The sequence below is a fragment of the Rissa tridactyla genome, chromosome 17 (assembly GCF_028500815.1).
Source record: "Rissa tridactyla isolate bRisTri1 chromosome 17, bRisTri1.patW.cur.20221130, whole genome shotgun sequence".
Taxonomy (NCBI): Eukaryota; Metazoa; Chordata; class Aves; order Charadriiformes; family Laridae; genus Rissa; species Rissa tridactyla.
Window position 1 is genome coordinate 7767907 of NC_071482.1, and position 26882 is coordinate 7794788.

The following is a 26882-nucleotide window of genomic DNA, read 5'->3' on the forward strand; positions in this document are numbered from 1 at the left end:
CAAATCCCCTTCTCCTTCCTCCGAGGAAACTTTCCAGCCCAACCCCGGTCACATGCAAGGGGTCAGCAGCTGGAAACGCAAGAGATTAGCAAGAATTGGACTTTTTTCTTTTTTCCTTTTTTTTTTTTTTTTTCCCCCTCTTTTCCCTCCCGAGAAGACCCAGGATTTTCCTAGAAAAAGCTCAATAAACACAAGGATTGCAGCTGGAGGAGGGAGAAGCCGCCAGTGTCCGGGCGCGAGAAGGGGGAGCTTAAAAAGAAACGCCAAAAAAAAAAAAAAAAAGGAAAAAAAAAAAAGAGAGAAGTGGCAGAAAGCGGCGTGAAAGCGTCAAATCGTTTCCTTTTCTCGCTGCGAAACCAAAAACCGCGCGTGCGAGTGTCCCCGACAGCGTCGGACGGGGACCACCAGCCCCATGGGGAGAGCGGGATGGCGTCCCCACGGGGACGGGGGCGACACCGGGATGCAGGAGGAGGACGACGTCCCTGCTCCTTATCCAGCCTTTGGGCTGCGCCCAGAGAAACCGAGCGAAAAGGGGGAAAAAAGGAACTAAAATAAATGACGGTTTTAAAAAAAGCGGGATAGGAAAAGGTCTTGAGAACAAGACCCCCCCAGCCCAAACCAACTCCGAACGGCTCAGGGCTAAAGCAACGGGACCAGAAGAAGCAGCAGAATGTGCGGGATTTAGAGATATTCCCAAATAAAACGTTTTAATTAGTGGGATTCAACCTGAGAATCGCTGCCGGACAAAACCCCCACCCCAAAAACAGGCACGTGGAGGGCCCTGGGGCTGGCCTTGGCATTCCCGTGTCCCGCAGCCTGGCACCCACCTCCGGTGGCAGTTGCAAGCAGGGGGATGATGCAAGCTGGAAAAATCCAGGCTTGGAGACGGAAGTATGGTTGTTCCGGGGTTTTAAATGGACTTAAAGGGACGTTTTCACTCCGCGGGTGGGTTTGAGCACCGTGGGTGGGCATCCAGGGGGATGCTCCGGTCACCGTCATAGAACCATCGAATCATTTAGGTTGGAAAAGACCCTTGGGATCGTCGAGTCCAACCATCAACTCCACTCGACGAAGTTCTGCCTTACGCCAGGTCTTCTGAACAGGTCAAAATTTGCCCTCCGGAAGTCTAAGGTGGCACTTTTACTAACCCCTCTCCTTGTTTCCCCAAGAATCAGAAATTCGATCGTCTCGTGATCGCGGTGCCCTCGACGGCCACCAACCTTTACTTCCCCCACATAGTTCTTCCCTGGTCACGAGAAGCAGGTCCAGGAGGGCACCTTCCCCGGTCGGCTCGCTTGCCAGCCGTGTGAGGAAGTTATCTCCCACACATTCCGGGAGCCTCCTGGATTCTTCCCTCTCGGCTGTGTTGTATCCCCAGCAGATAGCCGGGAGGTTAAAGTCCCCCACAAGAACAACGGCAAGTGATGGCGAGATTTCCCCCAGCTGCTTATAGAAAGCTTCGTCCTCCTCGCTGCTTTGGTCGGGAGGTCCAGAGCAGACTCCCACAGCGATATCAGCTTCATCGGCCCTTAACCTAATCCAAACGCTCTCCACCCCGTCGTCGCTACACTCGATTTCCGAGCTCTCGTAGCATTCTCTAACACACGGGGCCGCCCCTCCACCTCCCCTTTCCTGTCTCTCCCTCCTGAAGAGCTCGTAGCCGTCGGTTGTGGCACCCCGGTCGTGCGGGGCATCCCACCGCGTTGCCGTGATAGCCACCGTCTCGTAGTTTCCCCGGCGCGTCGTGGCTTCGAGCTCCCCCTGTTTGTTGCGCGTACCGCGCGCATTGCTATAGACGCGCTTCAGGATGCGCCAGTGACTCCGGCACCTTTCTGTGAGGGGGGGGCCCCGTTTCCCACCAGACCCCTCTCAGGTGCTTCCGCGATTTCTAAACGTCTGTCCCTTCTCTCAAATGAAGGGGCAGAGTGAGAGTCCTCGCTCGTCAACCGTCCTTCAAGCCCTGGCGCGCCTCCCTTGGGTTTATTCCTGACGGGCCCAGTTGTCTCCTCTTCCCCCTCACGTCTAGTTTAAAGCCCTGTCAAGGAGCCTTGCTAACTCCTGCCCCATGGTGAAGACACCCTACTCGCAGATCTCCGTGGTGGATATCGCTTAAAATTAACGTCGACAAACAGTTCCTCCTCGTATTTTGCGGAGCCCTTAGCCCTTATCCTCCTGGGATTCGGCGCCTTGCTGTGACCGTTGCTATTAAATCATTGCCCGGAGCTGGAGGAGCAAGCAGCCCTCTAACGATGCAGGTAATTAAGCACAGGGGTTAGGGAGAGTCCAGCAAAGGGCGTTGATCCCGTCCTACAGCTTATAATGATGTTAGGAGTTCGTTAGAGGTCGGACGTGTCGTTAGGAGCCAGGGTAGGAAGAGGAGACCTCACGCCTGCAGGACAGCCAGCACCAGAGATGGAGGTGGCATCTCCCGGGATGAGTCCACCACCGAGTCCTCCGCTCCTGGCTCTTCCCAGGCTGGGATCCAGCACGTGCTACGGAGAGCTGCAATGCCACGCAACGGGAACCGCGACGCAACGGGAACCGCGACGCAACGGGAACCACCATGCGCTTTGCAGGAACGCCAGTTGACCGCAGCCACCAGTCCCAGCGTGTCCCCCAGCACGGCCGGTCCTCCACCCCAAAGCTCAGGAACCAGTGTGGAGCCCACACCTGCTTCAACCCCTTCGCTGAGCAAAAGGGAGGAGGCCCTCTCTACACTTAAAATCACCACCTCCATCACCGATCCAGGGCGGGTGGCGGATGCCCTGCCTGGGGTGTCCGTCCCGTGTCACTCTGTCCTGCCGCTCGCCATGGAAAGCTTGAGCGGAGGCAGCCGGCGAAGCCTGGGTGATCCCTCTGCTCCACCGCCCCTCTCGTCATCTCCAAGAGCGGTCGGAGGGAGAGCCCGGCAGAGAAGACAGGCAAATTCAGCAGGGCTTTCCCAAATTTAAGACTTTAATTAACTCGTCTCGCTAAGAGACGGGGACCGGAGTTGCCGAGCAGCCCAGCATCAACCCCCCGGGCATCAGGACTGCGCGGGCATCGCTCTATTAACCCCACGGGGAATGACGCATCCCATGCCCCATGTCCAAGCTGACGCATCCCATGCCCCATGTCCAAGCTGAGGAGCACAAAAAAGCCCCCGGAGGAAGATTTTCCTTTGTTCTCCGCTCCCCGGAACAACAAAACGCCATCGGCTCACCCTGCGGAATACCTGACATTGAAGGATCAACAGGGAAAAGTCCGGCTGGTCTTGGGACAAGCATCCTCATCTGCTCCCGGGAACGAGCCCGTCCTGCGGGAGAGGAGGGCTCCAAGCGCGCGCAATGGGAGTGGGATGGGATTTATCCAGATCCTGCAGCGGGATACCCGGATCCCGCTGCCGGTGGCTCCGTCCACACCAGGATCGGTCCCTCCTACCCCTTTGGGATCACCGGGCTACCGGAACGCATCCGTCAAGGGGTCAGAGGATGCTCAGGAATGGGGGGGGGGAAAAAAAAAAAGCTCAGACCACCGAAATAAATCATCCTCAGCCCGCGCCGCCGCCGCCGGAGCGATACCGGGGCACGTCCTCCCCTCCCGGGGCCTCCAGGAGGATTTTCCCTTCCTTCCACCGGCGCCGGGGCATTAATTATGGCACATACCCATCGCAACGAGCCCCCCGTATGCTACGGGGAGACGCCAGACACCCTCTCGCCGGGGGTCTCGGGGTGGGTTCTCCCTCCTCTGGGGCAGGAACGGAGCCGAAGGAAGGCCGGGTTTTTCCCGGCGAGACGCAGGGGTTTTGTTTTGCCAGAGGATCGGCAAAGGGTAAGGGAAGAGCGGGGGGCTCTCCCCTGGCCGCTGCCCGCCCACGCCTCGCCACCTAATTAATTACAGTCGTCAGAAAAATAATAATTAAGCCCAAACCCAAAACACAGAAATAAAGCTGGGTCGCGCTCGCCAGGGCATCGACGCCGATGGGGCGGGATGCACCGGCGGGGGTCCAAGCGGGGGTTAACGGAGGGGTCCCCCCCCACCCCCAGTTTCCTCCTCCATCCCCAATTTCTTCCTCCATTCCCAATCTCCCCCCTCCATCCCCAATTTCTGCCCCCCCCCCCCCTTCCCCCCCCATGCAAACCCTGCCTTTGGGAGGCAAAGCAGCCAAGCGCTGCCTCTCCTGCCCCCCTCCCGGCGCTGAGCCCCCAAAATCCCAACCCCTCCAGCTCCCCCCACCCTCCCCCCCCCAAAAAAAAAACCCTCCCGGGCTTTTCCTTGTCATCCCCCCCCCCGTTTTTCCCCAGCCCCACTTTGCGGCTGGATTTGTAGCGGGAAGGCGGACACGGAGCAGGGAGGGGGGGAGCGTTTGGGGACAAGGGGGGGGGGTGGGGGGGGGGTGGGGTGTTACGGGGGCTGCGGACTCACCATGGGGCGGGCTGGGGCGGGGGGGACGGCGGCGGCGGGAGGATGCGGAGCGGTGCGGGATGCCGGAGCCAGCCCGGCGCTGGGCGGGCGGGGAGCGGGGACGCCTGCGCACACCGCCGGGAGGGGAGGGAGGGATGGAGGGAGGGATGGAGGGAGGGAAAAGCATCCCGGGAGCTGGAAGCACCCGGGTCACCCCCCCATCACCACCACCACCACCACCACCATCCCCCGGCTGTGGAAAGAGGCGGGGGGGGGGAGGACACGCAACCGCCCCCGCACCCCACCATGGCCAGAGGACCCCGAAAAATCGCAGCGTTGCGGCAGCATCCCCCCGCTTTTGGGATAAATCTCCCCAAATAAGAGCATCTCGCAACAAATTTTTTTTGGGAGGGGGGAGCGGGGCAAGGCTTTCCCCCACTAGGGATTTACACTCTGCTGGTGGTGGTGGGGGGGGGGGGGGTTCGCGCCGTTCCCCCCCATCGAATCCACCGGCCAAACCAGCACGAGGTGGTGCCCGGCGTTATTTTGGGACGCCTTTGCTTAAAATCAACTCGATATTGGGTTTGGTGGGGGGGGGGGGTTTGTCGGTGTCCTCCCCGCCCCCGCCCCGCAGAGAAATTCATTCCCACCGCCGGAAAGCCCCGTGTCCGGCCACCTCCGTCTCCCACGGGATTCCGTTTCCACCCCATCCCATCAACGGCGACGCGGCCGACCCCCTGCAGGCTTTTATTTTTCCCCAAGGTGCAAAATCCAGCCCTCCCGCGCCCCGGTGGGGTTTTGCCGATCCCTGAGATCATCAGCCGTCTTAAGGCCGATTTTTCACCCGGGGAAGCGACGTGAAACGTCCGCGGCTTGTTGCCGAAGGCAGCAAAGTTTATTCCCCTTTATTCCCCCGCAAAGCAAGAGGTAGTGGGGAACCCGGAGGGCACCGGCCCCGTTGGATGCCCGACGCGTCCGGCGCCACCAATATTAATTGATAAAATACCCGACGGCTTTGGCATTGCCAAGGCTAATCGAGCAACCGCATCAATATTTGAAGAGCATCGCTCCTCCGCCCGCGTAGGATGGGGTTTCCTCGCTGGCGAGCTGCGAGGTAACGGGGCAGAGCTTTACCCGTGGTGACAGGCAAGCCCGCCCTAATTAGGCTTTAATTGCCGCCAGCTCATAGACGAAGCCCAGGGATAATTATTGGGGGCCGCGGCTCAGCGGGGGTGGGGGGCGGAGCTGGGATTTGCTGGAGGGATATTTAGACCCTTCGGTCTCTTGGGTTCCCCTGCGAGGTTTATTGCATCTGAAAACAATAAAACGGCGTTCAATAAAACTCCGGCAACAATAATGCATCCCAAATGTCTATTTTTACCATGCCCCCAAGACGGAATATTAAAAGAGGCTGCAGAGCTTCGCTTCCCAGGATCTTCTCGGTCCTCAGCTCCCTCCCGCTGGCGACGGTGGGACGGGATCCTTTTGGTGGTGGTCTCCATCCCAGAGCTTCCCCCACGGCCCGGGGAGCGAGAGCAGAGTAAAAGCCCCTCGCAGAGACGCCAACCCAGCGCCGGGGACCTGCTCCAGCTCTCATCCCTCCGGCTCCACCTCTCCGCGAGCTGCCTCGCCGGCGTCTCCGTGCCGAGAGGTCTCGGTGCTGCGGCTTCACCGCCGTTCGGGGAAACGAGGGGGACGCCCACGGCGAGAGGGGAACACCGCCTGCGTCCACCCCCCTCGGATCCTCAGGAACCTCCGAGCGCCCGTGGTGCGTCCTCCGGGCAGGAACGGGGCGCCTGCTCCGATGGCCTACTCCCATCTCCTCGGGTGGGGCCCAAAGGCCAGCAAAGAGCTTCCGGTGGCCACCAGCAGCCACCAACGATTTTAAAACCCACCAGGAAAGACGGCGTTTTTGGAAGCACATTTGCTGCCTTAGCAGAACGCCGCGAGCGTTTGCTGGGTAGTTAGTCATTGCTAATGACTACACCCTGCCCTAGTATTTAATTTACACAAAGGATAAATTGCCAGTTAGATTAATTCAGCATGATGAGCGCCGAGTAATTTGGAGAAGAAAAGGGGGGGGGGGGGAGGAAGGAAAAAAAGAAAACAAAAAAACAAAAAACCAAAATCCTGGCAGTTCGAGAAGTGAATGGGTGACGAGCTCCGCCGTCACCCGCTCCGAAGGTATTGAGGAATCACGTCGATCAAACGGTTGAGAAAACGCCTCGGGCTGCAGCAGCGAGGACGGGGCAGAGGTTTCGCCAGCCCAGGACGGTCTCGCGCCACCGTGCCGCGGCCGGAACGCTCCCGAAAAGGTGGCGAGGACAAAGCGAGAGGGGAGCTGTTGACGAAGGAGGAGGGGGATGCCCTCGGCCGGGCTCGCGGCATCTGCTCGAGAGGGACAAGAATGGGGCGATTCATGCCCAGGACAAGTGGGCTTTGTCCCGCTGCCCGGGGACCACCTCGGGCTCACCCTTCCTCAAAGCCACAGCCTAGAAACGCTTCCCTGGCTTTGCACGCCCAACCCCAGCACCTCCGTAAATCCTCAAAAGATCCATCAAAACGCAGCCCCCTGCCCTCCCGTCCTGGGGCAGGGCAGGGGACAGTCCCCGTCCCGGGCTCCCCCGTGTCCCCCCCTGCTCCCCAAGGAGACGGGTGACGGGCAGGCAGAGCACCTTCCTGTCTCCCAGGAGAAACGATTCCTCCAGGGGGAGCGGACAGATGGTCTGCGGAAGATGTGCTGCTCGGTCGTCTGTCGCAGCCCTCGGAAAGTCTATTTTCAAGGCAGTTTGTTGGGTTGGTTTTTTTTTTTTTTTTTTTTTTTTTTTTTTTTTTAATACCTGGAGAACAGGGAAGCTTCCCGGGCAACAGGATGATCCCATCTGGCGTTTAACCATCTCCGTTCCCGGGCTGGATCTGGCTGGGTACGTAAAACCGTGATGTTCCCTCACCCAGGCAGACCAAGCACAAAAAAAAAACAACCCCACTCTGGTCTGGAAAAAAAAAAAAAAAAAAAAAAATATCACTTCTTGCCCTTAGCAACTTAAAACCTTGGGCCGCAAAAAGCCAGGGGACAGCAAACCCCGTGGATCTTCTCCACATCCACTGTGGCACAGCCAGCAGCCCTGGAAACAAATCACATCTCTCTCTTGTTTCTTTCCCCCCCCCCACATCAGCAAAAAAAACCCCAAACGCCCCAACTCTTAGAGCCCAGTGTGTTGAACGGCATAAATAACTGGGGTAGCCGGCGAGATGATTCCTGCAATTACATCCCCGACCAGAAACCGGAGCCCTTTCTGGCAGCAAGAACTCATGAAGTTTTCAGAGGTTGGTGCCCGGCGGAGAAGACGCGGGGGCTAAACAAGGGCTGGGTCGGCGGACTAAACCTCTCTCTGCGCGTGGGAATCTGGTTTTCCCACCCAAACGGGCAGCTCTCGCCGGGTCGCAGGGCGAGGAGCGTTTAAAGAGAGTCAAGCGGTGAGGAAGAAGTCGGTGCCTCACTGAAAAGAGGAAGAAAAACCTCAGCAGAGCGGGAAAGTGGCAGCAAAGTCACCCCGGGGTCTCGGGAGGCTCCTTTGCCGGGGACTCTCCGGCTGCGGGACGGCATTTACTGCCCCGCCACCTCCCTGGCAGAAGGAAGAGCAGTATTATTGATTTTATCTTTTTTTTTTTTTTTTTTAAAAAGAAAAAAAAGAGGAATCCTTGCAAAACTTTTGAGAAGCCTGTGTCAGGGAGGGGCTGCCCTTTTAAACGAGCTCATTTAAGGCGGGATATATGACTAATTAGCAGGGTAGAGGTGACGGCTCTGAGGCTGGGGATCAGGCGGCGCGCGCAGTCGCGTTTTGCCTTTCCTGAGCCCACGGCAGCTGGCCGGCAGCGGCGAGGACTCGGCTTAGTCATTTGATTTATTTGGAGCAAGAAACCTCTTCCCTGTCCCAGGGAAGCTGCAATCCCGCTCCCAGGGGTAAATCTGTAAGAAATAAGTGAAGCTTTTGGGGTTTTTTTTTGGACCCCTGCAGCTGCCTGCTTCCCCGTCTGGGCTGACGCTTGGTGGCAGGCGTTGTTTTTTGGGTGGGGAAGGGGGACACAGACCCTCTCCTGCCCAAACCTCTGCGCTCACGGCCCCCCAGACACAGCCAGTCCATCCAGTGCGACGCGCCTGGTGAAAACCAGCACACTGCAAAGGGGTTACTCAAATCAACGTTTTAATTGACTTGAGCAAAAGACATGGTCTCCATAGCAATGGGCCGTCAGACCCAATTCGTACAAAAATCAGAGTTAAAAAAAAAATAAAAACACCAAAACCTTTTAAGAAAAAAAATTAAAAAAAAAAAAAGGAAAAACCAACACCCAAAACGGGCATTTATTAAAAATAAAAATAGATATAAAAGCAGCCTCCGCCAGCTCACACTTTTCCTGCCTCCTGGAATTTCTTAAACAGAAGTTCATCAGCCCGAAGGGCGAAGGTCAGAGCCCGTTTCTGGTAGTACGTGGAGTCCGCGGCCAGGTTGTCAATCACGTCTGCCAGGAGATGGGCTCTCTCCACGGAGCTGCCCGGCGCGTCGTAGCCCAGGGCGGTGAAATGCACGTGCAGGTGGTAGTAGGAGGGTTGGTAATGCAGGTAGATTCGCAGCTGGGACGCGGGCACGCCGAAGCGCTTCGCTATGGCCTCCTACGGAGGAGAAAAAGCCACAGGTCAGGATGAGCGACACGTGAGGACACGGGACAGGACAGACAGACCGACCTTGCAATGGATGGAAGGGAGAGTCCCCAGACGGCATGGAAGGTGGAGAGAAAGGCAGAAGTGACTTCTGCTTCCTCCATCCTCACAGCAAGGGGTGGGGGAAGCTGGGAAAGCCAGAGCTCTTCCCCGTCCTCTGCTTCAGCCTCTGCAGGGATGGAGCGATGCCTCCGGCTGCTCCATTTTTCTCCCTCCGTGACAGGACGTGCTTTCCGCTCGTATTGTTTTCCCTTCCACCCTTATCGCTTCGGCTCGCTCGGCAAGTTACGGGGATCCTGTTACCAGGCGGTGTAATTAAAGCTATAAACAGCAATGGCGAACTCCAGCACGCTGGCTTGGTTCACTGCTCGGCACGCTGCAATCCCCCGACTAATCTCTTAATTAATCTCCGCTTTCCCCAGTGCAATTACTTTCCAAATTTCTAACACAGTGATGGAAAGAGAAGCTATCGCGCATCCATCTCCCCAGCACACCCTGTCACGGGGCTGGAAAAAAAAAAATGGTCGGCCGGTGAGAACAGTCAAGGGGTTGGGAAGGAAGTTATCGATACGGGGAGGACAGGGCTCGACTCCTGCAGCTCACGGCTAACGGAGAAATACCGAGCAGCCCTGAAATGCCTCGAATGTGGCACGGCCTTTTGATACCCCAGGGGAAGGTGCTGATGGAGCAACAGGGACCGGGGTCTGAAGGCGGAGATGCGAGAGCGGGCAGCACAGCGCCGGTCCGTGACCGGATTGTCACCTCTGGGTTACTGCCGTGTGCGGGTCGGTTGGCAGCTGCCGGAGAATGCAGGCAGCGACCTTGTGGCAGGCAGGCCCTGCTCTCCCTGGCCAGGACGGCAGCGTCGCACCAGCCTCGCGCTTACCTTGCCTTCTTGCAAGACGTTCCTCAGCAGCGGGAGGTGCTCGGCGGTGAGGTCCCGAAGCGACTTGACCTCTCGGCGGTGAACGAGGGCTATCAGGTAAAGGTCATCCAGCTGCAGAGAGATGGAGGACAGTGACAAAGGTGACCACAGAAAGAGCAGACAGAGGCACGAGCACTTTGGACCTGACGCACCAACCACAGCTTTCCAGGCCGTGTCATATGGGGCTACCTGCCGTCCTGTTTAACCCTCACCCAAGCTGGGCTGAATCCTCCCAGTACGAGACGCGCTCACCCACAAACCCACCGCACCTCAAAGCATCGTTTCTGGACAAACTGGGGTTTTTCCAAGAATTAGCAGAAGAGGACCCCAAGCAATAAAGAGCAGGATCACAAATATCTTCTTACAGGTGGGGGAAACTGAGGCCCACGGCCAGGAGGCAGCGGGGTCTGTGCGCAGACGCCACGCCGAGCACGGCCTTTTCTGCAGAGCAAGCAAACGGTTCATCTCCACGCTCGCACGAAGACTTACAGTGAATCGCAGTGGCCAAAACCGCGACTGTAGATTTTTCCGAGTGAAAAGCTTCCTACATTTCCACTGTGCAAACAGCCAGCCACTTTCCAGTCGCACCAGTTCTATAAATAACTATTTTTCAAGATCTAATCGGTCACCGGACAACCCCAGTGCAGTAAAATACGGCTGTTCGGCAGCTCTAGGCCAACCTCTGGCACCTCCCGAAGCACTTATGAAATTCAATCTTTAACAAGACGTAGGGTTGTGGATCATTACACTTTGGAAAAAAAAAAATAAAATAAAAATCCCCATCTCCTTCAGCTCAGTTAGTGGCTTTCTAATATAAACACCGCAAAGCAAAGGGTTTAGATATTTGAGACCCAGCAGATCTTTTCAGGGCTGCGAGGAACCCATCTGGCTACACGGAAACAGGCGCTTGTGCCAAAAAGATGCTCTCAGGACCCTTTCTCGGGGCTCTCAAAACACGAAGCTGCTATTTGCAGCCAGCCAGCGCAGCGACGCTCACGGTTCGGTTCGATTCCCAAAGCAGCCTGCGTGCAGCTCTGGAAAAAAGACGGCGTATCGGCTTGTCCTCTTTGGATCAGGGCTGGCTGGCGGGAGGAAACGCAAACATCTCTTCTCCTGAGAACAACATCTGCATGTTGCTGTTTGAAACAAATAAGCCTGTTGCTAAAAAGGCCTTGAATGATGTCATGCCGGGCATCGTTTCAGGCAACGCCTCAGGGCTCCTGTGGGTTTGAAACCAACTCAGAAGTGGGGGGAAAAAAAAATCCACACCAAACAAAAATTAAAAAAAAAAAACCAAAACCCAAAATCAAAACCAAACACCACCAAGAAACCAACTCAAACCACTATCAAGGTCGGGCAGCAGGAGCTGACGCAGAGCCCAGAAGGTCGAGGTGGGCAGCGAGCATGCAGACTTCACGATGCAAACGAGAAATCTTCCTCCCGTCCATCAGCCCGAAATAATCACAGGTGAATTCGCAGCATTCCGCAGGGAAGGCGCTAAGCTAGCGCAAGGCAACGCTGTTGAAGGGACGTCTACGTAGAGGCTCGGAGAGTCCTGCTGGGAGCTCCGTCTTGTGCTTCCCCAACTTAATTTAGTAGCCTTGCCTGTTTGGTGGGATGCAGAAGGAACCGGTGCTCGCGGGCAGCCGCGGGGCTGCCGGGATCAGCATCACGGCACAGCCAAGGAGAAATTCCTTGGCTGAAAGGCAGAAGACGACAGCCCTCGCTGGGACGCTGGCTCGCCTGCCTGGGAAAGAGAGAGGCAAGGCGAAGGTCCCGGATAGCCCCAGGGGTGACGGCGCTCTCCTTGCAGACAGCAGCCCAGCCGTCGTCGGGAAGATATCAAGAAGATCCTGTTCAGCATACCAAGAGGCAACAGCAGCACGGGGAAACCTGCCCTAAAGACAAATCCTGCCGTTTAAGCGCTCCCTGACTGGGCTAGCTACAAGATGTGGATAAACAGGTCTCCAGAGGAAGTTAAAGCACAATCTTCAGCCCATCCGCCTCCAATCCTGACGCAAGTTACAAAGCTTGGTTGCAGCAAGTGAGGATTTACACCAAGGCTTTGCTTGAAGCACGGAAAGGGGCGACGTGCTGCACTTTTAGGGCAGCAATATTTAGGGATCCTCAAAAGTAAAGGGCACGGAACAAGGCGCGGTGGCGTAAGCACGACTGCAGGCTTGCTGCGTAACACCTGCTTCGCAAAGTCTCTTCAGGAAGAGGGTCATGCCTCCCGGTGAAGAAGCGGAAATTCGAGCTTGGTTACCCCATCACAGCTTGACAAGGGATTTTTGGAGTAGCTGACGCGCAAGGAATTCACAGTGACCAGAGACTACCCTGCAGTGACCTACTCACCTGTCCTCCTCTGGTCATTCCCTCGGGCGACTCAGCAAACGCAGAATTGTGTTGCCCACGAGCAGGCTTGTGTTCCCTTTTAGTTTTTAGTTCCTATTTCGAAGTTTTAATCATACAGTAACTTTCCCACCCTGACGCCTGCAGAAGCATTTTGAGGATCAGAAACACAAAGGGGACTTTTTTTTTTTTTTTGACTCCATCAACTTCGACGGGTGCACATGCGGAGTTTCACCACCCCTGGCACATCTCCAAAAGTACAGCACAGAAAGGAGTCAGAGCCCAAAGGAAATAACGAGCCACTCAACTGAGGATTACAGCCTGGGCTTAAAAACCTCTGCGTGGCCACTCCCACGAGGGGTTAAGCAGCCGCTCATAAGCTAACGACCATCTGTTTAATATTGTGTGGAGGAGAGTTAATTGCAGCAACTGAAGGACAACACATCTGCCTGGTTTGCGCTTAAGAGCTGAGGCTTGCAAAAAAAAAAACAACCAAAAACAAAACATAAAACAAAACACCAAACTAGTTCATCAGGAACAAATACGCAGCTGGATTTAGGTTCAAACACACCACGACAACATTTGGGCTAATACAGGAAAGAGAAAGCGAAGCTAATAAATAAATCACCCAGCAGCAGTGAGAACAGCCTCTCTTTTGCTGTGACCGTAATTAGCACGCGATAAAAGGCCCTGGCAATATCATCACTTAATGACAGTGGGAACAGGAAGGACCCGTTCCCCTCCTAAAACTGTCATTAGTGCGCTATTAGTAGCGCAAAAGTGGACATTTCCTCTGGATCACCTTCAGACAAGCAGCATCCCTCCAAAGATAAGAGGAGCAAACAAACCTGGCTTTGATTCCACTTAAGATCTGGAACTAGAACAAATCCATCGGAAGGATCCGGGTTTTCATGGATGATTCGATCAGCCTCAGCTTTCTTCTCCAGGATATTGTACACCCACTGAAAGAGAAACACGCAATTTATAAGCCAGCAGAGAAAAAAAACCTCACCACCTCAGGCACATTTAGCTGGAGCTCATGGCTTAGTGCATATTCGCTGCAAGTAGGATATAAAACAAAAAAACCCCGATGACTTCATTTTAAGATGGCCAAATCGTCTCATGGTTGATAACGTTTGTAGTTAATTATCCATAAAACATTCCAACAACGAACTCCAGGCTAGTAGAATCGCTTCAGTGAAAAGGTACACTCCCGACCCTGCTGCGTGGCGCTGCACCGCCGGCTAGCTAAATTATTCAGGGATTTTTGTTTTCCTCTCAAGCTTTAAGAACTGGCCGCAGCTGGAGATGAGGTATTGAACAGAGACGGTTTAGCCCAGCGTAGAAATTGTTGCGTTTGCCCCTAAGAGGATTTGGGGATCGTTCTCCTCGATGGAGTCTAGCGATAAACCAGACCTGGCTGCTTTACGAATTACATGGAGGTGGAGCTGCTGCAAAGCGCTAAATACCCCGAGGGGCAGCAGCATCCCTCTCCTCCGTGCTCCCACCGGCTGGCAACGGAGAGGTACCGGCGTTCAGACGGATCAGCCACCAACACAAGCAACTCGGAGCACACCAGACCCCGGCCACGCAGGCAGCGGCGGAAGCCAGCTCTTGTGGGGCTCAGTAGATGCCTCTCGCAGCACCGGCAGGGCCGCTTGCACCTTTTTAGCTCCCAGGCTGCGCTGAAACCTTTACAAGGTCCGAGAAGGGAATTCAGCTGATTTCTTTCCCCTTCAGAAAGGAAAAAGCAGATTGTTTGCAAGCTTGAGGTTGGATGCGGCTCCGGCTGCCGGCAGCCAGCGCTCGCCAGGCGAATACGAAAGGCCTGGTGTTTTCTTGGGCAATGTGTTTTCTGTGTCTCTTGGTTTCCTGGCTTCTTAGAAAACAGCTCGCCGCTCTTCTTCCTCTATACTTAAAGCCTCAGCCTCCAGACTGCCTGTAGTCCCCTGCTCTGGTTATCCCCCTGCGCGCCTCCTTCAAAGCAAAGCACCACCCAGAGATGAGTTTTGGCTACAAAATGAAAGAGACCAGGGATAAATGACAGAGTAAGACCACTGGAAAGCATCTTTGCTTTTCCTGGCTCCCGACCTGAGCTCGAGCATCCCTCTTTACACCTCCAAAATGCGCTTTATGCTCTAGCTTAGGTCTAACTTAAGTATTGGACTGCCAAGGGAGTTCCCAGCCACATCCCTAGAAAATAAGGCAGCAGAAAATTGTTAGGGCTTGAAAGCTGAAACAACCATTCTGAAACATGATTTTTTTCCCCCCATCAAGTTTAGGTATGAAACATTTTGGTTGCCCCAGGTGGGCAGTCAGTCTCACAGACACACCGAGCGAGCTCGGTCAGTGGATGCTGTGCACATCAAACGCTCAAGATAAAAAGACAGCCCTCTTGGGGAACTCTGTCAAGAGTTTAATTAATCCAGTCAAAACTTACGATCATTGTGAACTGACCTGAATATATCCTTAGGGAGAAACCAACCTCTCCTCCCTTGATCTGTTTTCGGGTTTGGTTTTTTTTTTTTTTTTTTTGCTTAGATTTCTCATCTTTCCTTCCTAGCAACTATGTCTTAGAGAAGATTAGATTCTCAAAGCGATTTTGGAAAGCAAGGTACAAGATCGCTGTGCTCTGTGACCCCAGAAGAAAAGCAGGGCAGGAAGCTCAGCAGGAAATGAAAGTTTGCCCTTTGGTTTTGTTTTTGATTGGGTTTTTTTTGTTGTTGTTGTTGGGTTTGGTTTTTTTTTTTTTTTATGACTGCTCTTTTCACTAGTGCCAAGCTATCAGTGCCCTAAATAACTTCACCGATCGGATGAGCTGAATTTTAAACCCAGCGCTGCCTCATGTGACGGGCAGGTCATCAGCTGACTGCTCTTGCTGTTTCCAGCACAAGCCCAGCAAGGAGAACACACGTCCAGAGACTGACACCACAATCAAACTATTATACTGAAAGCATCCACGCCTTGCATCCTCCAGCAGAAAAACAGAGCTGCCTCTGTAGTCCCCCGATATTTCTGTTACCCTTCACATTTCCCTTTCCGCTCGTTAAAACCAGTTAAAGACACGAAATGACATTATCAACTCACAGAGGTCAAGGACTGACTGTGCTGACCATGATTTCTCATCAGAAGCTCCTGATGGTCAGTGGAAATATGTTTCCATGGACAAAAATCAGCTCACAAGCATTTAGTGAGAGAGCTCAAGCAACTTCCGAAGGCAGCTGCTACACCGGGAAACTTCAACAGCCAGAAAGCAAAAGCACAGAGAAAGCATTCGTGCAGGTTGCTGTCTGGTGGAAACACGCTCTTGTCTTTCTCCAGCTAATAAATGCCACCTGTATGTTACTGGTGTTGCAGCCTGGCTGCCTGCGAGAAAGCCGAATGATGGAGCAGAGAAAAGCAGGCAGGCGAGGAGTAATTGAGCGCACACCGCAGCTCACAAGGTGCCTTCTGGTACGAGACACAGAAAGCGGGATTCAGGTTCATCTGCAAGCGATTAGAAAACAGACACTGGAACAGTGAACCCTGTTAACCGTCCTGCTGCTGTTTAAGGCAGCAGGAAAGAGGTGTGGGGGATACCCCAGGCCTGCAGTTGGTTGGTTTTGGGGGTTCATTTTTCATGGATAGCCTCAAGCAGACCCAGGATTTGGTTTATGTCCCCTTCTGCACACGCTGGCAGGAATTGCTCCCTACAGACTTGCCTTCCTCTGGATGTAAACCAGGAAAACTAGGATGTAAACCAGGAAAAAAGTCCATTGCCGCTGCCTGAGGCAAGAAGGACACTAGAAGTATGTGTTTGCCACATGGACCAAAGGGCAGAACGGCAGAGGAGCTGTAGGCAAACCCGAGGAGCAAGTTGTGATGCAGAAATCCAAGAGTAATCCGTGCCTTCCCATTTCCACAACACCCAAGAGACTCCTAAAAAGCCCAGCAAACTCCACCAACGCCCAGGGAGCCACCCTTGGAAAGGAGGAGGAACGCCCCAGCACAGAAGGTCTCCAGAAACCTTGGGAAAGGCAACTTTGGGTTGGCAACTCCAAGGCAAATGTTTTTCTGCAAAAATGCAGAAGAATGACCCAGAGGACAGAAGGATGGGGACACTGTGGGAGTTTAGGGGAAAGAGAGGCCTGTTTAGCATCGCTGAGCTTACCCCAAAGGTCACACAGCCTCAAGAAAGCGCGATGGATGAGGGGATGCATTCAGGCAGCATCACAACTCAGGAGCGGCAGAAATATTCTGCAGCCGGTTGTGCTTGAGGAGCAGGCTGCGGCACCGCGGAGCTGGCAACACACCGATGGAGCAACCAACAAGGAGACAGGGGCAGAGCACGCTCCACTCTTCTGCCTCTAACCTGGGCTTCAGAGGAGACATTTGACAGCCCAGCGTGTCGAAGGAGGAGACCAAAGACCTCCATCTCTGCGGGGGGGGAAGCAGTGGTAACCCATACCTGGATGCTGAAGCTCTGGGACTGGATGAAGGGCAGCGTTATGTTCTTGTAATCTTCCCAGCTTTCACGGATGAGGTGCACTTCTTGGCGGAGGTACTTCTGAAGGTGTTTCTCCGTAGCAGGGTACACCACCGTGGTTTTTATCTCTAGAAATAAAATATGTTCACTGAGTTACCATCACAGACAAAACCCACATTGCTTCCTTCAGTCCCCGATAAATCTGTTTTCCCTTCCAATAGATGCCACACTAACACTTTTTAAAAGACACCACTAAAACAGCAGCGTGGGGGAGAACGGACATGGAAAGCAAACAAACGCTTTTCTCGAGGAAGGATAAGCCGACAACACAGCCTGTCTTTCCAGTTCAGGTGGAGGAGTTTGCTGTCTGAAAGGTTTTTTTCCCCACACTTGCTCTTTCAGGCATATCAGCAACATCAGGGCAGAGCTGGGGCTCCCAGGGAAGAGCTTACGTGCAGTCAACAACCAGGACAAGAAACACGACCCCGGGGGCAGAGATGCATCTTCCTCATACTCGAATCCAAAGCTCCCGGGATGTTACCGAGCGAGCACCCAGCAACTTTCTCCAGCCGCAAAACCAGACCTCACGTGAGCTGCGAGCTCTAGGAGCAGCTCCCTCCCAGAGCTCTCGGCCATCAGGATGCTCGGCCTCGAGCACAAGGAGGCAGAGAGGTCAAGGGCACAGGGACAGATCGGGGGCAAACGACGCAGGCTGATGGGTTAACATGGCACGGGACAAGCCGAGGGAAGAGAGCTGGGTGATTTCTCTGCACCAGCCAACAAAAAGAACATTTAGCAAAAGGAAAACAATTTTTGTTTACCTGGCGATTAAAACTTTGCTGCATAATTTCTGCGGCATTGAACAGGATGCAACCGCGCACCTCGTCACCCTGGGCGCTTTGACCTTGGCAGCAGTAAACCTCACCCACAGCGCTAAAACACTTGGAAAATATCCCTCTTTGGCCAAGATTAGATGTGCGATACAGAGTATACCACAACTCCAAGGCCACTCCACCTTCCCAGCTAACGAGAGCTGCTATAAAACTTAATGCAGGAAGAAGAGAGAAAAAACAACCCCAGGAGCCTGGACAAACCCTGAGGAGATGGGACCAAAGCAAGTTATCCGGGGCACTTAAACACCGCAGTTTGTGCCGCGGTCATGAAAACCATGGGCTGCACACTCACCAGGGTACCACAGAGTTGTGCTTCACACTTTATACGTGGTATATATGCTAGCCAGACAACGAATATAAATATCTATCTGTTCCTAAAGCCAGGATTTAGGGCGATTTGGTTTTGTTTTTTTTTTTTCTTTTAGTTTTCTGCTTTCTGTTTTTTTTCCGAGGACGGCGCTGCAAGCTGGGAGACTCTGCCTTTTCATTTCACGCCAAACCCAGCTTAATGAAATCCACAGGAAAATGCTGGTAACATGAAATATGAAAATGCAAACCACAAGGGCAGTCTGGTCTGATTCCCACCATACGCATGTTCAAACAAGGTTGTTTTCCAGGACTCGATTAGCACTTCTAGTGGGATGATGTAATAGCAAAGAACAATAAAAAAAAAAAAAGGCAAGGCTGTGGCTCCTCTGCTCCTCGCTTAAAAAGACCAGCAAAGCATTGGGGAGAAAACAAAAAGGCAAAAGATAAGAAAATACCACGCTCAGCCTCGGGCTGAAACTTCCACAATTTAATTTGATACCCCAAAACGAGAGCAGGGACTACAGCAGAAAACCCTCCATGCTGGTGGTGGTGGTAACTGCTCTCATGTGCAGTCTGGGAGGGGCGTTCAGAGGACACTTCACAGCTCCCCCAGCACCTCCCCATTTTGGGGGGGGGGGGTGGGTGGAGGGGTGGGTGGCAGCTCACAGTGGGGAGAGCCACTTAGGATACTTTAAAGCTTAGTACGAGATCAGAGAAATCCTTAATGTGCAGCTGTGGTTGAGCAGCAGATGTCTGGAAGGAGGGGGGGTGGGAGGGGAAGAGGCTGTGGTTCGCTAATGATTATTTCCCTTCTAGAGGTCTCATCAACCCTGAAACACCCCACCAAGGCTAATTAGCATAAATCACCATGGCCAGAGAAGCTGCTTGATAAATGCTCACAGCCCGACTATCTTTAAGAGCCCGTGCACAGGATGCAAAGTCCCAGCTCAGGCTGGGCTCAGCCGCAGGAAACATCCACGGCGAGACCAGGCTCGCCACAAAATCTTTCCATTGCTGGCGCCCAGCCGCATTCATGCTCCATTTTAAAAGCCGCCCTGCTCCTGGCAGGCTCCACGTGCATTAAAGCATCACGTACACCGTGGGGCAGCCGAAACCTACCCTGGCCTGGAAATGGGGGTAAAGAACCACTGGAAACATAATGTGGGTTTTTAAGCTTGCTGAAGGGTCAGGGATCGTCTCTGCTTACGTCTGAGTCACATCAGGCGGCGTGTTCCTGAATGCCAGGCAAGGGATGCCACGAAACGCTGTGGTTTACTCTGGAAGTCAAGACTGACCGTCAATTAACTGGAGGTTATAAAAACAGAGGTTTAATTGAAGGAACCCGGATGAGCAAGAGGCAGAGGTACTGCGATGGTAGAGAACAACTGATTGGCCAAGTTCACCCTACGAAGGGTGCCTGAGGGGATACACCGCACCATTGCTTCCCTGCCCAGGAGAAATGGAAGGTTGGATTGACCAGAAACAAAACGATTGCCCTCCTCTCCTGCTAAAAACGAGAGCAAAAAAACCAACCCAAGACACAAGAAACAAAACCAAAACTCCAGCTCAATTTGGGGAACTTGTGGGAAAAGGGGCTGAAAGCAGCTGCTGCCAAGAGGGGAGGACGGAACACGTTACTCCATGCTCACGGCACAGGACAGCCACACGTCGCAGACGGAAGGAGGCAGAGAGAGCTCGCGCACACCAGGCTCAGTAGCGATGCCTTGTCCCCTTTCACACCGCGCTGTCCCCAGGCTCTGCCAAAATCCCTCTCCAGCTCAGCACGTGAAATTTCAAAACAATGCAGATGGCAACGAGAGCCCAGGGTGACCCACTGAGCTGCCTTGCGCTCCCTTCTCCCATCCCACTCAGCAACATTAAAACAGACCACTGTAGTTTTGTTTTAAATAGATTTAAACATGCCGGGGAGCCAAGAGAAGCACGCAGGGCAGGAACAGCCTGTTTCTACTTTTGGGAAGGGGTGCCTTTTCCTCCCTTTGCTAGTAGGAAGCTGAGCTTTGGGCTTATAATCCGCCTAATCAACTCAACCGTCAGGTACAGGAAGGTGCCAAGCCCAGGAAGCAGCAGAGAAAGTCCTGTTCGTACTCTTGCAAGTTTTCTTTTCCTCTGCGAGATTCTTTCCTGATGCATACCTGACAACGGGAAGACAGAGCAGAGCTTTATCTCCTTTGATGCAGCTCTAACTAAACATGATGCACAACCTCCCCCTTTCCCTGCTGTATTAACGTAGTTTATTTAGTTGTATGATCACAACTGCGCAGCAGTAGTCACCAGGAAACACCTAATTTTAACCCATGCCCAACCAGGTACGACCGCAGCTTTGCCTCGGACATCTGGGACGTGCGTTATTGAATGAAATAAAAGCACAAAAAGAAAAGGATAAAGCTTGCAAGAGCTCGTAGTCTCCGAGGCCAGCACGTGTCAAGGCAAGCCAAACATGCTGCTGGGGACTCCTGCCAAGGCTGTCTGGCCCCTGGTTCTCATCCATGGACCAAGGATTCGGTGGGCTCTAGCTGTAACAGCCACGGCTAAGAGGAAAGCTGCAGGTTACCAACCCAGAAAAAACCCCAGAGCAAAGCAGGGTGACACCTCCCACCGTCCCCCAAACAACTCCACGCGCTCCCACTGCTTCAGGCTCCAGCTTTTTATTTATGTGTAAATGCAAAGAGTTTTCTCCGCTGGGCAAGCGCCCCCCCAGGCAGGCGGAGCGTGGAAACGCCTGGAGATGAACCAACCTTCCCCATGCAGCTCGTGCAAGTTTCTCCAGCTCCTCACTGCCTGAAACCAGAGACTTTTTGGGCTCAGGAAGGCAGGGATATGTATCACTTCCTGCATGACTGAATACTTTCCTTCCATGCTCTCCCATTTCTCTCACAATTTCTCCACCCTACGTTGGAGAGATGGAGCCGGAGGGTCTCCCGATGTGCTTGTTTTTTAGACATTTTTAATAACCTTCCGCCTACAGCACAGGGATGAGCTGTGCCCAGTGAGTACAGGCTCCTTAAAGGAATGATAGGAGTCCTTAAATTACACCAGCGCAGCTTTGGTGCTGTGAAACACAACATCCCTCAGCAGCCAGGAAAGAGGTGGCTGCTTTTTGCTGGCAACAGCCAGGTCTCCTTGCCAAGCAGGTGTGAGCACCACCAGGAGCTGAATGTTATTGGGGAACATGTTGCTTGAACCATCTGGCTTCTGCAATCAAGCCTTTGGCAGCAGGAAAATCTTTCCCCTGCTATGAAAGGGGACCTTGCTCTCCCTGCAAAGGAGAGTCCCAGAGCTGGGGTTTCCTCCATCAGCGTCTCGCACCTCCTGGCATAAGCTGCCTCTTAAATTTAGGTAATATCCAGCAACTGGCCTTAAAATGCGTTACACACGCCTGCCTTTGCTGTTAGCAGGGCAGTTACAATCAGATGGCATGCTCTCTGACACCGCTCCTCCTCGCAAACTCACTCACAAATTCCCCCCTCCTTTTGCCCTTCAGACAAACTCCGACCATTATTAAGCTGGTTTGCAAGTGTTATTTCCCATTTCAGCCTTGACACGTCTCTCCTAGCGGCCAGTAAAACCAGAGCCAAGCAAGACACGGATGAGGTCCTCTTTCTGATCAGCACTGTCTTCACGCGTCCAACTCACTGCTGTGCTTCCAACCCTAAAAAAATCTCATCTTTAAGCTGCAGAGCGAAATTCCTCTTCCCAGGGCAGAAGGGAATCATTGGCTCAGGTAACGTACTACTTCTAGCCTCCCTTTCTCTGTCTTCACCACACAACAAAGCGACTGGCCCAGCCTCACAGGCTCTTTTACTGCCAAGACAAAACAAGCTTTCATCACACAGGGCCTGCATTAGCTTGACTCCATGGAGGAGACAGCATCCGACTCACTTAAACGAGGAGGCGGGGAAAGGCTGAAGAAAATATCCACTTTCAGATATCAAAAAAACCTCCAGTTGGAGGAAGAGCCGCCCCGGGGACTTCAGACCACAAAGGTGGCATTGAGAAGTGCAATTCAAAACAGCAGAGGGACCCAGAGGCAGCTCCTCATGCCTTCAATGTGCCCAGTGTCACAGTCACCTGTGGTCATGACTTCCTCAGTCTGGAGGTGTACTTTACCTTTAGAAAGTGAGGAGCTGAGCATGGGGGGCTTGGCCACCCGGGATGCTGTGAAAACCCTGGGGAGAATTAATTTCCTGCGTGACACCGCGACCCAGGATTTTTCAAAGGACCTGCTTAAGTCTGACCTCTGCAAAATACTTCTACTGCATCATGGTAACCAGGAGATAAACCCCTGCATATCTCTAACCCTGCAACCAAGAGGCTGAGACACCCCCAGTGCGAGGGCTCGCTGGGTCTCCACACGATCACTCGACGTCCAGGGATTTCTCACAAGCCCTGACATTGCCCACAGCCTTATAGGAAATTCCTCCTCCTTCATTTTAGGTTTATGAGCTGCATTCCTCACGTCGACTCCCTCCGTGACTCAGATCAAAAGGGCCACATCCTTCCCCTCCTGATGTGTACAACTGCTTCCTCTGGTGCCAGCCCAGCTGCCCGCCAGCAGCTCACACAATATGCCCGTAAAAACCAGCTATTTGGCTCTGAATTGCTTGGAAGGATGAAGCCTCCTCACCCACCGCTCCGAGCCAGAGAGCCTGAAGGGCAGCATCAGGGTGCACTTTCCCCTCCAGTTCTCCGTGCCCAACACCCAAAGCAGGCACAGCGATGCCAAGGAGAGGGCTGGGAAGGAAAGATGCATAACATTTCTGCAAAAACCGCCTTTTCAAAGCAATTTTTAAAGTAATTAAAAAGATAAACTTCAGAAGGAAGCCAGAGGCTTTTTCGCCATTCAGACCTACATGAGGAACGGCACAAACACTCAAACAAATGTGGGGTAGGTTTGGTCCAGCCATACATGAAACAAACAGGGTGGCACGGTGCGCCAAAGTCACGGCACAGAGGACACATTGAATAGAAAAAACCCAGGCGAGGGTTTAGTTTAACAGAGGCACAGAAACGGGACGCGAGAAGATCGAGATTCAGCTGGTTTTGCTCCAATTTCTCCAAAAAAGCAGGACTGATGGAGACGGGTGACCCTTAACAGCCTTTTCAGCCCAGCAAGGGATTTTGCACCTGGCATAAATCTTAAATTAAATAAAAAAATTTTGTTATTAGAGTGACACTGGAGTTATACAGCACAGCTAGGTGCTGCAAAGAAGTCAAACGGCAGCACGGCTGGCAGGGCTGCAGCTAGAGGGAGGCCCAGGGGATTTTAGTCTTGCAATGCCACCTCGTGGGAATCCCTGCAAGTCGCTGCCGGCCTGGAACGCAGCAGGCGTCTGAGCAGGAGTCCGTCCAGCCAAGGAAGCGTAGCTCTGACATCTTCCCACCCAGGGCAACCACCGAAACCATGGTGTTGCAGTGTTTTCCTGCTGTTGGAACATGGCTTTGTAATGCTGAAACCTCTGATTTCAAGTCCTCAGTAGGAGTTTTGCACAACTCAAGCTCCCAAAGCCAGACAGTGCTTCCTCCTACACCATGGAAATGGCGTTAAAATAGGAGCATTTTCGGGCAGGAACATCAAAGACTCCAAAAATTTAATTCGGGACCTCAACAACTTCTTACTTAAGGCTATCACTCCGATTAATTTTGACTCCATTAAACCTGTTTGGCAATCATTGTGTTTATGGAAGCGTCAACACATAATTAACCACTGTACTTCCAGAATTTAAACACCCACAAGCATTAAATTCAGCTGCCGAAAGAGCAGCACCGCAGTCACAGGATGCCCTTCTGCCGTGACAAGAATCCGTCTCACAGGATGACAGCCTTCTACTGAAGCTCTCCAACCTGCTCATCTCACCTCATCATACTCTGTTATTAATTGCGTTTCATAACACACAGGTGCATGAAATCAGCAGGGAGAGGCCTGAAAGGCCAGGTGCTTCTCTGCACAAGGCACCCAAGGTTACCAGGATTTCAGTCTCCCCTGCAAACATCCTAGCTGTCTGTCCTTACCACGCAACAACAAGTAACAAAAATAAAGCACATGAGATGATGCCCTGGAACAAGAAGCTGACACATGCTCTGTAGAGATTTTAAAGACAAAGGTTTTCAAGATAAACATTATGGTGAGAGACAATGTCTTACCAGATTAACTGACACCACTGAAAAAACACACAAGGAAAGCTTTTAAATGGCCAAGCCCTTCTTCACCTTTAAATCAAGGCACAGGCAGATGATTGCAAGTAATCAAGCCATGGCCATTTAATGGGCAGCTACTCATCAGCTGAGCTAGGTGTCCAACAGTGCAGGGAAGAGGGGGAGAAACGAGGCAACATTCAAAGCCTCTGGAGTAGGATGTTGCTTTCAGAGTGGCAACGATCCACCGATCTCCCCATCTCAGCCAGGTCTGCTGCTGTCACCCAAACCACAACCGGGGTGGCGCGATGGGGTCCAGCAGCAGCAGCACTTGCCTGTCTCACTGCATCCTCCCCTCTGGAGCCGGCAGGAGCACACCGACCAGCATCCCAGCCACAAGCGCCACTCCGCAGGCAAGCCACAGAGCGGAGCCACCCTCCTGGGACTGCCCCCCCCCCGCCACGAGGTCAAGAGTCCTCACCGCTCAGCTCCGGGGGAGGATAGAGGTGGTACGTGCTGTAAATGTCATTGCGCATCCGCAGCTCCAGCTTCATGTGCTTCTTCAGCAGGTCCGATACCTTCTCCTCCTGGAAAGGAGTCTTTTCCAGGATGACTACAGCATCTGTCCCCTCTCCAGAGGGGCCCGTCACCTAGAATAAGAATGGGTAAAGCTGTCAGCAAACACAGACCCAGCACAGGATGGAGACTTTGAGGCCAGGACCTAAATACTTCCACCAAGGGACCACGGCAGACACCTTGCAGCCCTTCAATTCTCATGCACAAACCCTCTCCTAGTCCAGCCCCCATCCAAAAATAATGGCACATTTGCCCTGAAGCATGGCAGGCATCTGCTCCCCATCAGGGAACACAGACATTTTTTGGCGGAAAAACGGGATGTGGACAATGCCTCGAGCCCATCTGCACCTCCCCGGATGCTCCCAGCGCCACAGCTGCATTCCCGCTGACCCACATCACTGATTTAATCTCAGATACTCACAAGTCGACACAGGGATGCTGCCCAGGTCAGGAAGAGGGCAGAGACAGGCATAAGGGTTCACATCATGGTCAGGGAGCAAACCTAGGCTGTTCCAGGGCAGGGAACGCTGCTACCTTGCTCCAAGGCACCACAACCCAGATCCAGATGTGACCTGAGCCACCTGCGGGAGGTGCAGGGTGCAGAACACACCCCCCGCATCGCTCCCATTTGTACAGCACCCAGGCAAGGCCTCCCTGAACCCCGTTTGGGGACAGCAAAGGGCTTCACCTGGGGCTCCCACGCTCATAGGGCAGAGCGGGCAGGTCTGTGCCCACTTCAGTTACCCACGGACCATCAAAACATTGCCCTGAGATCGAAGCAGCTGCTTGAACCTTCCCCATCCTCATCACCTGCTCAGATGCACATCTCCACATGAGAGGAGCCGAGGCAGCTGCACTGCTCCCATGCCACAGCCAGGGTCCCCGGCCATAGAACTTAAGAGTAATTACAAATCTCGCCTTTTACGGCACCCCATTGACATGCCTACCCTATTTACAGCCCCAGAGTCAGCACCTTCCTTGCAATTCAATGCCACTTTACCCACAAAACACGACAAACCTGCTCACTGGGCCAAAAGCAACAGCTATACCAATAAGAAAAAAAAAAAAATAACCAGAGGCTTGAAATAAGGTTTCCAACACGACAAACCCGCTCTCAGGTCCAAAACCAACAGCTCTACTAATAAGGAAAAATTAACCTGACGCTCGAAATAAGGTTTCCAGCGCGCTGCTGCCGAGATCAGCCACCTCCCGCCCGCCCCCAACCCCCCCGCCTTGGCCGAGCTCGGGCAGAAAAGGGCTGGAAAAGCGAGTGTGGGGGCTCGGTTTGTGGAATAAAGAGGGGTTTGGGGTCGGGAGACCGGGAGGGGGTGGTGGGTCCTCCGGCAACACCGTGCGGCACCGCAGGAGGCGTGGCCTTTGCGGCGGGGGCGCGGCCTGCCCGGGCTACCCCCTCAGCGGGGAAAATGGCGGCGGGCCTGACTCGGGCCTGGACCTTCCCCCCCCTCCCCCGCCGCCCCTCCCGGTACCTCCCCGTGCAGGAACACGGCCTTCTCCCGCGCCGACTCCCGCAGCACACGCCGCAGGCGTAGGCCCGCCAGCGGGAAGGGAGCGGCGGCCCCATCGTGGGTCTCGGCGCCGGCCGCCGCCTCCTCCTCCTCCTCCCGCTTTCTCTTCGGCCGCGGGCCGTCCGCCATGGCCCCCGCCCCCCCCCCCCCAGCCCCGCACTGCGCCTGCGCGGCGCCGGCAAACGAGGAGAAAGGCGGGAGCGGCGCCGCGCGGGGAGAGCGCCCCCCGGCGGCTCGGCGGTGCCCCACAGTCGCTGGCACCACAGAAAGCCACAAACCGAGGGACTGGGGGAAGAAAAAACAAACAAATAAATAAATAAACAAACAAACAAACCAACCCCCAAAATTTTAAACTTCTGCATTTTCATAGTCCCAAACAAACCCGTGCAAAGACGGCGGAGCTTAGTGTTTGCGTGATGAGCAGCGGGGACCTGCTGGAGGATGTCTCTGTCCCCCACCGAGGGCGTTTTGGCCACCGGGGCGGCGGCATCACCCGCGGGCGTTTTGGCCACCGGGGCGGCGGCATCACCCGCGGGCGTTTTGGCCACCGGGGCGGCGGCATCACCCGCAGGCATGGCAG

At 53.9% G+C, this 26882-nt stretch overlaps 1 protein-coding gene across 1 annotated transcript; it reads right to left on the reverse strand.

Annotated features, from left to right (window-relative positions):
• Positions 1-8720: 8720 nt before the first annotated feature.
• On the reverse strand, positions 8721-26881 carry DCPS (decapping enzyme, scavenger). The gene is given in 8 exon segments (XM_054222859.1): positions 8721-9055; positions 9990-10100; positions 13229-13342; positions 16828-16973; positions 24682-24850; positions 26264-26443; positions 26445-26587; positions 26685-26881. Coding segments are annotated over 8 exon segments (1323 nt in total). The 5' UTR covers positions 26878-26881; the 3' UTR covers positions 8721-8788.
• Between the last annotated feature and the right edge of the window lies 1 nt (position 26882).